Source organism: Nothoprocta perdicaria, unplaced genomic scaffold, assembly GCF_003342845.1.
Source record: "Nothoprocta perdicaria isolate Ctin4 unplaced genomic scaffold, notPer1 scaffold_7, whole genome shotgun sequence".
NCBI classification, from domain to species: domain Eukaryota; kingdom Metazoa; phylum Chordata; class Aves; order Tinamiformes; family Tinamidae; genus Nothoprocta; species Nothoprocta perdicaria.
The window spans coordinates 2,235,132-2,248,365 of record NW_020455976.1 but is presented as its reverse complement, the minus strand read 5'-3'; the positions used below and the strand labels follow the sequence as shown (position 1 = coordinate 2,248,365).

Here is a 13,234-nt window from a genome sequence, read left to right as displayed (position 1 = left end):
GCAAGTAAATTGCTGAGAGGGAGGGTATTGGGCTATACATAAAACCCACATTGCTTGATGGTTCTTCCTTGCTGTTAATAACAGCAACTTCCTTGTAGAAGRCAATTTTGAAGACAGCACAGCATTGCCTGCAGGAATTTACAAAGAGTAGAGTTGAGATAATTGTAATGAGTGAGGGTATGGTTATGAGTGTTAATGCAAGGGCAAGATTAGTCTCGAGTTAGATTTAGGGAGAGAGGCTTTGAAGTCAGTAAGTACTAAGCAGCAGAGGTGTTATATTTGCACTTCAGTGCACTCTGGAAAAGTTTAGCTTAGACATTGGAATGCACTAATACAGATTTGGAGGAAATTGAGTGGGAGCAGCAATTAGGTGTTTTAATTTTATATGATTAATTGTGTATACCACAGTAGCATGTAGAAGCACTAAATGAGATCTCACCCCACTTTCCTTAGACTGTTGTGCCTAAAGCCATCTTTGCTCTAAAGAATTGCAGTCTAAATAACCAAAATGTCAAGGTGCAGGATAAGAGAAATGTCGCACTCGTGTTTTGGGAATTGCAGTATAGAGACTAGATTGTTTTCCCAAGATCACACTTCATGTTTGGTTGAGCCAAGAATTTACCCCACATCTCTCAAGGTTCCAGGCCTACCACATAAAATGGTACAGTCTGTGTCTTCATCAGATGCCTGGAATATTATTATGGTGTTAAAAACAAGAGTAGTGATTGTCAGTATTCTGTTTGTTGGAGATGTATTTTTCAAAGCTTATCTGGTTCAGCTTGAGAAGTCCTACAGTACGATAATCGGTATATTCCAGTCTCTTACACAGCAGAAACTGAAGAGATATAAATTGGATATAGAAAGATTAAAAGAAGACAAGTTTCCCAACCTCATGCTTAATGCCATGTTGCATTTGTGATTCATACATAGTGGTATTTCTGAGGAAGTGTTTTGGAAGTGTTGGAGAGCTTTCATTCTTTAAATGGAATCTAATTAGAGAAAAACGCCTTAGCATCATATAACAGACCAGGTTGTGCAAGTTGTGATGTTTAAAGCCTATGATGCATTTCTGAAGCTTTCTAATTTCCAGTGGATATATTTGGGCGCTCTGTAGTTAGCATTATTTCAGTCTCCCTATGTCAGATGGTTATCAAGATACGAAAACTTCTAATGAATGTAGCTATATATAACATGTAAGTAGAGATGGATGTTAGAGCATTGACCTCCCAGGCAAAAATCTTCACCTCWTTGAAGTCATTGACAGTTATGCCTCTGGGTCGTGGTTTTACTTATGGCTTTAGCTAGGTTACACCTGATTTAGACTACTGTAAGTGTCATCAGAGTAGGGGGCAGTTTATGTTTTCWTGCATATTTGCTCTATATTTATTATGAAAAGGTGTGACAGTCTATGTGCTGTCCTTAAGAGTTTATGCATTTGAGCCTTGTTCATATTAACACTTGGTCACGTAAGGAATCTTTTAAGTTCACAAAGAATTCTCTCATGGAAGAAGATAATACATTCAAATAAATTAGGGTTTCCCTGTAGGAGCTGGGACCTGATAGTCTGATATCAGTCTTTCATAGCTTAAATGTGCCTTTATGGAATCCAGAGGTGTCTCATCCAAAACATATTAAATAGAAATATTGCTACCCCTTCAAACTTTAATGGAAAATGAGATGCTTGAAATATATTAAGGGGAGGCACACTTTCATTTTGAAATTAATATCCTGTTTAAAAATAAAAAAAAAAAAAAAAAAGAGAGGAAAAGAGAGAGAGAATGAGAGAACCTCATGCCAAGACTGTCGTATAAATCTGTGCTATTAATGGCGTTGGTGTACCAGTTTCATGGGAGTTATTTTGCTAATCCAGTATTGTAAGAATCTGAAACAATCTCATTCCAGAGACCATGTAGTCATACTTCTATTTCTGGTATTTTTTTTGTGATCTTAGTGTTCACAAGTGTGATGCTGCTTAAGAAAGAAATGCAGATTAACATGATAAAATGGAACTGAAATTATTTACCCTTGTTTTTCAATAGTGTATCTTTTAGTATTTTAGTAATTGGTCAGATACAGAAAATGTATGCTTGTCACAGCCATCACTTCTAGGATGTAAAATTGCTTCAGTAAGATACCAGTTTGCCCTGAGTCTTGGATGTTGCTGGAGCACTGGAAATCTTGTGAGAGAAACAGATACAAAATATGAGGCATTGATTGTYAAAACTGGCAGTTCTTTCTCTAATGTAACACTGACAAATATTGCAATTTTGTTGTCAGACCTGCATTATTTTTTGAATGTTATAACATGACAACTTTTAGGAATCATGTCAATGTTTGAGTGTTTCCTTTCCCTCTTTCTTTTTCTYTCACACCTATGTGGTTAGAGAAAAAAAATTGAAAAAGAATTCAAAATGAGAAAAACAAGCAATATGAAAAGAACACGGAATTTAAAACTACCTTTAAAATCTTGATCTTTAAAATCTTAAAAAAAAATCTTTAAAATCTTTAAGTGCTCCYAGGGATTTTATAGGCCTGGTCTGGAAGACCATGAGAGCTTGGCAAATTTGTCACATTTGCAGAGCAGTCATTAGAGGGGTAACTTTTGAATTGAGTTTTGGAGACCCAGTTGAGCTCAAAGTCATTARCTGGATTTTCAAGTTGCTACTAGTAATGTTTGATTTTCTGAAACATGAAATAAAAAATGTTTCACCTTTTGTTGACTTCATGTTTACCAATGGCAATACTTAGGATACTTGGTTTAACTTTCTGGTTCTCGTGATCTAGGAGACATTGGATATGCTTGAAATGCAAATATTCCAACAAATAAAGGGGGAAATAAAGGGAGAATATCTTTCCCCCCAATAAAGGGGGAAAGATTCAATTCCAGACAAACAAAACAAAAGCGTAGTGTTTTCATGGACACTAAACTTTAAAAAACTTCTAAAAAATAGCTCTGAAAATGCTCGTATGAAAGCTGTATTTTACCATGGTTGTTGGTGCTGGGAATCTGGCTTTTCAGGTGTTGCGCTTCCTATATATCACAGTTGATGGATGGATGGATACTCTGCGTGAAATATTGATGGCCAAGATTTCAGCAGAGACTGGTTTAACTGGTGTAGCACACGCTGACTCAAGTATGACGATGTGATCCTAATCATGCCTGAATGCCACAGGCGAGAACGTTCACAATGAAATATTCATAGCCGCTTTCCTCCCTAGGGTTTTTCTTAGTGTTGTGATCAGTTTATACAGCTGCTTAAGAAATTGCAGTGGTGAGGTTATTGATAAAGTAGGCAAGTTGGAAACAGTAGCATGTATGCTGATAAATAATGGGATAAATCCATAAAGGAGGGGAAATTATGGCTTTTTTGTTATATTTTTTGTTTGTTTGTTTTGCCTTCAGACTATTTCTGGTCACTTTAACCAGGACTTGAAGTTAGCTAGTGTTAATATCAGCCGCAAATCTAGTTCTGTGACATTGTTGGCGCCTTTTGGTGGCGAGGTCTAGAGATGAATTAATATCCAAGCTCAATGTTAGTCCTTCTCTAGCAGAGGTCACCGGTAAGAGGATACCGCATTGCTGTGCTATGGGCAGCATACGTTTTAATTTGAAAATCAAGTGGATGCGTAGCTGCTAGGTGGCTTTTCCTTAGTGTGTGTGTGTGTGTGTGGTGGCGAGGCCACCTCCCTCGCGCGGCACTTGTTGACTTTTCCGAGTCGAGGGTAATCACTAGGTCATTTGTTCTGGAGGAGTACTGTCATTTAACGTGATTGTAATTAGGCAAGAACTAGGTTGACTCTGAGCCACCAAATTGCCCTAGTGTCTATTTTTTAACTTGGAGTGAGCACTTCTAGGCACCCTCTGGATTATCTCACATAGCTCTTTAGGGTTTAAATAGCAACCACGTCTAGTTAAAGCAAATAATGGAAAAAGTTGGTGTTCCATCCACTCTGGTTACTGACAGTTACCAAGAACCAGGAAACAGGTATTTGCATTTACTTTTGTTCTGTGGATTTGGCTTAGCAGGGCAGTAAGCCTGAGGTGGCGTTTTTGTTAAACCTACAGACTCTGGGATTTTTTTTTTTGCCATTTTGCATCAGAATTATTTGAGATTTGTCATCCTGAATATGAAGTTTCTGGCATTGTTTTGGTTTTGTTTTCCTGCATGGGTGTTTGCTGGCTAGCACAGGGACAGCGGCATCATGACTTCTAATCCTAACTCTCCGGCTGAGCGCTCAGGGTCTCTTGAATGAGTTGCTTCATAGTTATTGTGTCTCAGTTGCTTTTAAAACATCTTATGGCAGTGATATGAGCTAAGTGATTTCAGCTGGTAAAGTACTTGGAGCTTGCTGGTTAAAAAAAACATATGCTATAATAGCGACAAAGCAAAAGGTTTGACAAATCGTTCTTTTGATTTTGGGATTTAAAGATGTATTTAGGGTATACATGAGTGAGTTTGTATTTGTCAACTCTGGGTTATTTAGTTTCAACGTTGTTTGCTCACTTTATTGATATTGGGTCATCAGTGATTGCAAACAGCTGGAGACATTCTATAGCCTAGATGATGAGATTTCAAACTGTTTCTCTATTTGGGTAGCTTTGTATAAGGGCTGTTTATAATCACCAGTTTGTTTGGGCAGCAAATCAGAAAAAAAAATACTGTTTGCAGCCTGAAAATACTGTGTACCTGTTCCCCTCTGACATCTTCAGATAGGCTTTGTAGGGTATTTTCGTGTAGCTTTAAATGACAGAGCCGCGTGGGCGCTACTGGCTCTGTGCTCTTTGTGCAGCCCCCTCGGACTCCGCACACAGCTGCGTGTGGCCCCGTGGGTTTATTTTGCTTTTGGGCTTGGGACATTGCAGAGAGCAGGCAGAGCGAGTGCTAAGGCGGCAGAATGGGCGAGCTCCTGAGAAAGCAGAGCACTTGCCAAATTAATAATAAAGAAATTGTACTGAAAATGTCCCGTGATTCCCAGCTCTAATAGTTCCCTGGGGCAGGCGGGTGTTATTTTGGGATGGAATCCATATGGGAGCTTCTTGGCACTGTGCTGTTGCCTGGGAAGAAAACCCAAACAATGGAAATAAAAATGGCCAAGGCTCTCTCCTTCCGCCTGATCCCTGCCGAATCGCAGGGGGAAGTGCCCGTCGTCGTCCTGCTTCTGGATACGCTTCGTCAGACTTTTAAGTTGCAGTTGTAACCTGATTTTCCAGTTTTACGTCACTGTGATTGTGCAAGGGCAGTCAATCTCGTGAAGCTGCAGGAGACTGTGTGGGAAATGGTACTGGCCGTGGACGTGCAGTTTTGATGCACTTGCTCTGTCACGTGTCTGCCATAATTTCAGCTTCCTTAATTCACCTCGGGCCCAAAGCCCATCTCCTAAAGAACAYGGTTACAAACACAGGAACCTGTCTAAACGTCCTTCTTGGGTCGAAAAAGGAATAAAGTGGAACTCTGAAGTCAATCTATTGGAAAAGTATGGAAAATAGTAACATGTAGAGAATGGCCTGTACCTGTCTAAAGAGGCYGGGCTCGGCACGGGAATGACTCCATTGCTTTAATTTCTTATCCCTGCTAAGACAGGAACCAAAGCATCTAGCATCCCAAGACAAGAGATTTGGATGTCCCTTAGCATCCTTTCCAAGACCTTCACGTAATTTGTGCAAAATGTATAAGTTCAGTGAGGAATTCATGCGAGTTTTCTGCTGCTGGCAGAAGTTACCTTTAACCTGGACCATCATGTCACATAGGACATCTCCTGCAAGCCCGCATCTGGAGCTAGCCAAAAGCAGAGATGATCTAATTGTCCTCAGAGTAGTAAGGCTTGTTTATTATTAACCTTTCTAAAGAAACTGTGGGTATGAGAGGCTATGGAAAGCGAATCCATTTAGTTCCCCCTTATTTCTTTTTAATTCTTCTTGCTTATTAAAATATAGAAGTTGTCTATGATATGAAGATTAACCAAAGTGCCTAAACACAGAGGAAGCAGGAATCTGAACCTTCTGGCTAGTGCCAGTTTCATAGCTGGCTGGTGCCCAACTGTCCACCACAATCTTTTTTTTCTTTCTTTTTTTTTTTTTTTTAAACACACATGTAAATCAAGCTAATCAACCCCTGTTGTATTTGCTCTTCCACTAAGAASCACTGCAAATTTCTTTATGTTTATTTAATTTCCAGTGAAATGTGCGCTCCTTACAAAGAATGCTTTTTTTGCTGCAAGATATTTCAGGACCTGTTCTGAAAATGATTCTGCAAGAGCTCTGCTCCAGAAACCGCACCTCACATTGTTAATTCTTATTTTCTTGCTCGGAGGAGCTGTGAGCCCTGTGCCAAGTCCTTTGTTAGTTGTATAATTCTGGTGTGCTGTGTTTACTTTTTTGGTCAAGTTACAAAAATATTACACATGCATATTTCAGTCAGGGTGCAGAAAGCTTTGGAGATTTTGCATAAACAAAATAAAACACGCTGCTCCCCCTCTGTGTGCCCTCCTCTCCTGTGTTACTTGAGAAGAGTTGGGATTTAGGTTCCTGCCTCAGAATTGATTGACAAGAACAGTAACAAAACCAAGATCAGTTCACTTGTAAAAGGACAGTGAATGGCAGCGTTGACGAGATCAGGGCTTTGTGGCTGCCTTTATGCACGTTCAGCAGTTCCCTCTTCCTTGCTGTACAATGCATTTTCTCTTATCCAGCATAAATCTTTGAGCTTGAAAAGAAAACAGATAATGTCACCACTGAGAGCTTTGTGCTGTAACCAAGCTGCAGAGTTTGATCTTTGAGGGAAGAAATTTGCCTGATGTTTTCCCTTAAACAGCTCCATTTTTTCAGGTCTGAGTCTGTGTTAGCCTAAGTCATCCACATTCAGGCTGCTGCCTTCCCCCTACCAGCCTTGTCCATACTGATTTGGGGAGCTGCTTGGGCTGGATACAGTCCCTGAACTGTCTTGTGGCACAAGTGCCAGCATTTCAACAGCATCCAGCCATGCTGTGTGTAGGGGATGCAAAACTGCAGATTTGTGATGTTACCCACTTTCCTCAAAACAGAAATATAAAACTTGCTTTTCCTTAGGGCATTGAAAGATGATGGCAAGAGAAAAGCAATGTCCTATTTAACAAGATGTTCCAGTTTGCAGACGGCCACGGAGCTGGGGAACTGGTAATAACTGCTTCTCAGCATAAGGAATTCAGTATTTTGTTGCTTTGGTACGGAAGCTGTTTTCATGCTATACTTGCACTTGGATTAATGCTATTGACTGGTGCTGTTAAATTTTAGATTACCTTTATTTTTGACTCTAGGACTCCTAATAAAAATGATCATATTCCTGAATGGCAATGATCCAGAATGGAAATGAACAAGAATCGTGTGAAGTGAAAGTATCATTTCTTTGAATTTCAGATGATATTTCTAGGTTAAAATTTTCTCCTCTAAAAGTATTCAGTGATTTTAATTTTCCTCTAAGCCTGACTTTATCCCTAGACCTTTTATTAATATGCAGACTTTGTCTGTATCCTGGGAGCTTCTTTGATTTTCGTTTGTCTTTGAAGGTATTTAGGGTTAAAAGCGTAGCCTTTGCTGTATGACTTTTGAAAAAAAGGACAGTTTTATCATTTCTGTCTATACTGCATCTTTTGAAGAGTCTGTATGTTTTTTTTTAACCAATAACCACTTTTGACCAGTGTCCTGGTGATGAGGTAGCGCATACTTAAGCTGTGCTCAAGTTCAGATCTAAGCCCCGCTCTGAAACAGAGATGTACTGGGCCAATCCAGCAGCCTTTGAGAAGCATCTGGCTCTTCCCAGAAACTGTAGAGGTGATGTAATTTCAACTTTTATCTTTAGTTTCTAGGATACTGCAGATATTTCCTACTTTGAGCAAATCCATGAATTGAATTAAGTCGGGAGTTAAGCTTCCGGGAGTAAATATTTGTAGTGCTGAACCACAAGGATCTCCTAAATCCCTTGTGGCACCATGTGTGAGAGGTACCTTCCTTTACCAGGTTTTAAAATTGAGGTTCTGAGCACCTACGAAGTAAGCGAATATCTAGCTAGGCCTTCTCAAGATAAGTGAAATTAGTTGTGTTCTCTTTGCCCCACTGTTCAGTCTGCTGTTTTATCTGCCTTTGCGAAAGCCAGTTTGAGTCATTRAAATGTTCCTCACTTCCTATCCTGAGCAGGTTGGGTAACAGCCCTAGGTAGGTTTGTAAACATTTGCCCTGTTTTGCTCCAGGATGGGTGGGTGAAGCAATCACCGTATCGGATCAGTTGGTCGGATGCCTTGAACTGTGCCAGGCCCTGTGGGCTCTGGGGCATGAGAGGGGCAGGATGAGACCTTGCCGCATCCAGTTTCTAGGTCACAGGCAGAGTGGAGCAGGGCAGAGGGATCTTCACCAGCTGTTCCCAGGACAGGGCTGCTGTAGTAATTGCCGTGCTTTAGTCATAAGACCTATTTTGGAATACAGAAACATGCTAGGAGATGTTGTTCATTTCTTTGCCTTTAGAAAACTTTTCCAGGTCTTCAGTATCAACAAGTGCTAGGGTTTGTTTTTAGTTCCAGTACTCAGTTTGTTAATACCCTGAAAGAAAGCGATGAAAAAAACATCAGAGGCTTAGAGATCTTTCCATAGTTTTAGGTCAGTTTGGTGTCGTCATCGACTAAACATAGGCGCGCTGGACAGGAAGGGATCTCCTGGGTTGCAACTCCCCTGTTTTTGCCTTTCAGAGGCACTGTCGTATTACTGTTTTTATAAGTGCATTCAGCTCCCTCTTGAAAGTCCTTGTTGTTTTTGTCCTCGCTTGGGAAACTTTTCCCAAATGTTGCAATTCTCATACATTACTCTGACTTCTGGGTGTCTCAAAATTTCCCTTCCAGTTTGTTTCCTGTTCAGGACAGTCATTCTGGGCGTTTTCTTCTGGCAATAAATAAATAAATAAAACTGTGCTCCAGGGGATAAGCTAAAGGAGAGAGCCAAATCAGACCCTGCAGGTTGGACCAAAACCGTTGCGAGCGTCTCCCTGAGGTCTAGTGTTCCTTCTTAAGCCTCTCCACCTTTAGAAGCAAGCTGCACAAACAGATCAGAAGTCATCTGCATGCCAGCATGCTTGAATTAGATAATAAGTAGTGCTGGCTGGCATTGACAGCCAGAGAGCGTAATCATCTTAATTGCATAAAATAATATTTAGTTGCAAATAGCGTTTTGCATTGGCTGCCTCTAAATCAGAGTGATCTCAGTGGTAAAAGACAAACAAACACCGATTCAAACTGCGGATTCGGATAATTTGCTCCCCCTACTCAAAAGCAACTATTTCGGGAGTGAAGTTTTAGTAATTTATGTTCCCATCTCGTATTTCCAAGAGGCATTTCTTCACTAGTTACAGGGTGCCTCCCCCATCCCCATAATTTTGCCTCATTTAGGTGGTCCGTAAATCTAGCAGAAAAGATAGTTGCCTGTAACCTCTGGAGCCCTGTAGTGACAAGCACCATTGTCAGAGACAGGCAATTTGCCAGGAAACTGTGACTCCCAGAGAGAGTGTGCAAGGTTAGGGGTAGAGGATACTATTGCCAGAGAAACTGTATTCCGAGTGGATTTGTGTGGAACAACAACGATATCCAGTGACTAGTTAAATTAGCCGCAGATGTGTTTTCGGCAACACCGTCCAAGAAGATATACAGTACTTTAAGGCTCGCTTCAGCCGTAATGATCTTCTGAAGTCAAATCAGATCCAAGCAAAATTGCATCTGCACTGGGAAAGCTTTTAAGGAATTGTGTAATATGATTCAGACAAGTAGATGAATCAGACTGCTGCAAACTAAACAAGAAGCACATCGGTGAGAGATGAGGTAAGGCTGCTTGCAGAGAAGTGGGATAGTTTGATGTTAGCAGTTTGCTGTTAAAACTTGAGCTCCGGTAGATGGACGCGTGTGGTTAAACTGGCACGTTTTGCCGGCCACCTGCCAGGAATGTGCCTTGGGAGGAGGATCTTGGAGCTTTCTCCGAGCTTTTCAGATTATARGAGTACTTGTTTTTGCCCTTACCGACTCTGTTGCTCGTTATCTCTGTCCTTTGCCACCCCTCTGAGCAAGGAAGTCTCACTGAGTTCAGTTTCTACGCGGGTAATTATTCTGCTGTGGGCAATAAGGTGGTTAGATTGATGCAGAGTTTTCCCGTGCCGAGGTGAGGGTGCGGGTGAAGGCTCTGGGATYGTTGGCTTTTCTCAGACGTTTCTCTGCATTTGTTTTTTTGCCTCAGCGTGACAGCTCGAGCGATGCTGGGGATTTCTGTGCGGGACGGTGTTGGGAAGCTCGGCTTTTGTCCCACAGCTGAGTTTCAGCTTTGCCACTTACAACTCTCCTTCTTGGAGACAAATGGAGCCTGTTGCAAGTCCCCGTGAATTACAGATCTGCTATATGGCTTAAAGTTCTGGGGAAACATAAGCAGATTAGTTACTGTAATGGTTGGCATAGGAAGCAAGAAAAACTTGTATTCTCTGACCTATTTCTTTACCATGTTATTTACTTGAACTAAACTGAAGGGAGAGTATTAAAAGGTTGTTATGGAAAAAAAGACCCCAAGTATTCAGCTTAGATTCTCATTGGAATATGCATTAATTAATATTGAAATAGAATTAAAAAAGTATTTTTGTGGTGGAGTTGCAGGGGAGTAAAAATAACATTTTACACAAAAATACCATGTGCTTGTGCATGAAAATTTATCTCACTTCACACTTGCTGTTTCTGGGTCAATATAAAATGTTTAGTAATGATAATGGTGTAAATTTAATAACTTTTATTTTTAGGTATGCTTTGAATTTCTAGATATAATTCCAGAGTTAAAAGGCTGTTAATTAAAATGTTAAAATTAAATGTTAATGAAAAGTAAATGGGTAAAATGTTTGTTCACAAAAATGTCACTTTTCTTTCTCCATTACTGCTTTGCAATATTTTGTTTTAATCAAGCGAATTTTATTGCTCTGCATCCTCTGCTGCCAGATTCCTCTCTCTCGAGCTCTGGATTCTGCTTCAGGAGATTTTCTACTTCTATTCTTAGGAATTTTTACAGGTCACATGCAAAGCCATGTGTTTGTGTGCATGCATGCGTGTGTTTCTTCAGACAGCGTAGCAATAATTAGAATAACTGTGTAAAGTCATGGCTTTATTACAGGAGGACTCATGGRAGAAAACAAAATATGCATCTTTCAGGTACCATCTGATTTCGACTTAAGATAGCTGCACATCCTGTGCACATTCAGCACGGCAACAGCCTATGTTTATTCAAAAACATAATTATTTTGAAAATGCTCATATTTTTTTTCTCTTTACAGGGTCTTTGTAAACAGAAGTTTAGCCATGGAAAAGATAAAGTGCTTTGGTTTTGATATGGATTATACACTTGCAGGTGAGTATCTTCATGATTTTTTTGTCATTAACTTAGCTCAGCGTATTGCCTGTTAGTGAGAGAAAGTCAGTAATCGGTCGGGCTCCTCCAGCTAGCAGGTGCTTCCTCTGTTAGCAAATATGCTACCTATTCGTTTTAACTTCATTTCAGATGTTTCTTYTAAATTTGTTATCTGAAAGCTGTATTTGGTCACAAGCCACAGTGCTCTAGTGCAGTTTCAAATGATAATGGGTATCAAGGGGATCAAAGTTTAGCAGGTTTAATTGCTTCCTTAAATTCCACTGCACTTTGCGATTGCCCCTGCTGCAAGCATGGCTTTGAAAAATGAGGTGATTCCCTTTCCTCTTTAGTGCATATGGGACTTCTACCTGGCAGGTAAAAACCCCTTGTGCTCTCGGAGGGTCTGCTATTTTTGAACAKATTTTCTCTTTCCTGTTTCTCTGTTCACTACATCATGACTCATTAGTGAAAAGAAACAAGGCAGAAGGGAGTGTCTTGTGAACAAGTTAATTTAGAAAGCTTTGCCAGTTCTTTATGGAAGATAGACTTGAGGAGGTTGCATAAGACCTTTGAGTTTCTTTTTCATTTTTTCCATGACTTTTCTACCTTTCAAATACCAGACAGGCAAATTCCTTGAGACTTTTCCAGAAGTGAGGGATAAAGCTACAGTTTTTGGTATAATCAAACTTGCACCACATTTTGTATTTAAATAGGAAAAATATAAAAAGCCCACTTCCACTTTCCTGGGCTATGCTATATCACAGAAGGCACAGGCTGTAACTGAGGGTGTCATGTCCATTTCTTCCTCCTTTCTCACTGCCACTTCCCAGGCTGGGAATAAAAAGTTTCCATCATCCTTGATACTTCAACTTAGAATTGCCAATATAAACTGAGAAATGGCAGGTAGAATATCAGGGTCACCTCATACTAGGTTAATGGAGTGCGTCAACTTAGTTTTGGTGCCTGTGAGAAGGAAATGGGAACGTGACCGAGGGTAGAGGGGTTGCGGATGCAGGGGACAGTGGTGAAGTAGAGGGCAGAAAAGTTTCCATGTGCTCATGGTTCAAGAAGCCCTTTTGGAGGCTGCCACCGTGTAATTGCAGTTTATATTTACATCGCTTGCTTTTGTTCTTTTAGGCGGTTATCAATGAGGCATTAGTTATATCTGAATGTTTTGGTTATTCACTATCTTGTTTATTTATCTACTTAAAGTCCCTGCCACTTTGTAACCCATAAGCTGTGTCGTGGCTAATCTGTGCTGGGTTTGCGGCGGGCGCGAGCCCGAGGTGTTTGTGTTTCCCAGCCTTGTGGCAGGGCTTTTAAGGAGTGCAAAACAGTTGTTCAGGAATACATGCTTAAAAAAAAATAGTTGTGGGTTTCACTTCTGCAAGAGAAAAGCAACTCATGTGACTTGCAAACTGGCAGCATTTCCAGGGCCTCAGATGCTCCCAGTGGGGCTGGCGTGGAGCACGGAGCRCGTCACTAACGCTCGCCCTGACAGAAGGAGCCTTTCAGCGCTGTCCTCACTCCTCTGAATGCTCAGTTTGCTCAAGTGTGACTTGTTCCTGTAAACACAGAGCAGACGTGTTGTTATCTGCAAAATGATGCTTGGTTTGAGGAGAAGAAAGGATGCAGCTGYTTAAAGCATCCTAAAAAAGCTGTCTGGGACGTGGAAACCTGGAGCTAGTGGGGCTAGAAGATCACAGTAATGCAGGAAAACAGGCAGAGTCGGGGGGCTGAGTGACAGGCTATGGGGCAGCAAAAACCAAGAGATGTAGTTGGAGCAGGAGCCTGGAAATGTTGTTCATCTTGGAGCAAGCTGCTCTGCTGTGACTTCTGCAATGA

The 13,234-nt window shown here is 40.8% G+C and overlaps 1 protein-coding gene across 4 annotated transcripts in view; it reads left to right on the top strand.

Moving 5' to 3' along the window:
- Positions 1-13,234, top strand: part of NT5C2 (5'-nucleotidase, cytosolic II) — a 58,446-nt gene that overhangs the window by 17,746 nt on the left and 27,466 nt on the right. For 3 of the 4 annotated variants that reach the window (XM_026050517.1, XM_026050516.1, XM_026050518.1), the window contains exon 3: positions 11,316-11,389. In XM_026050517.1, the coding sequence (XP_025906302.1) occupies positions 11,316-11,389 (74 nt within the window). Of the gene's footprint in view, positions 1-9,601; positions 9,835-11,315; positions 11,390-13,234 lie in introns of those variants that run through there. The other variant, XM_026050520.1, reaches the window with a different exon arrangement.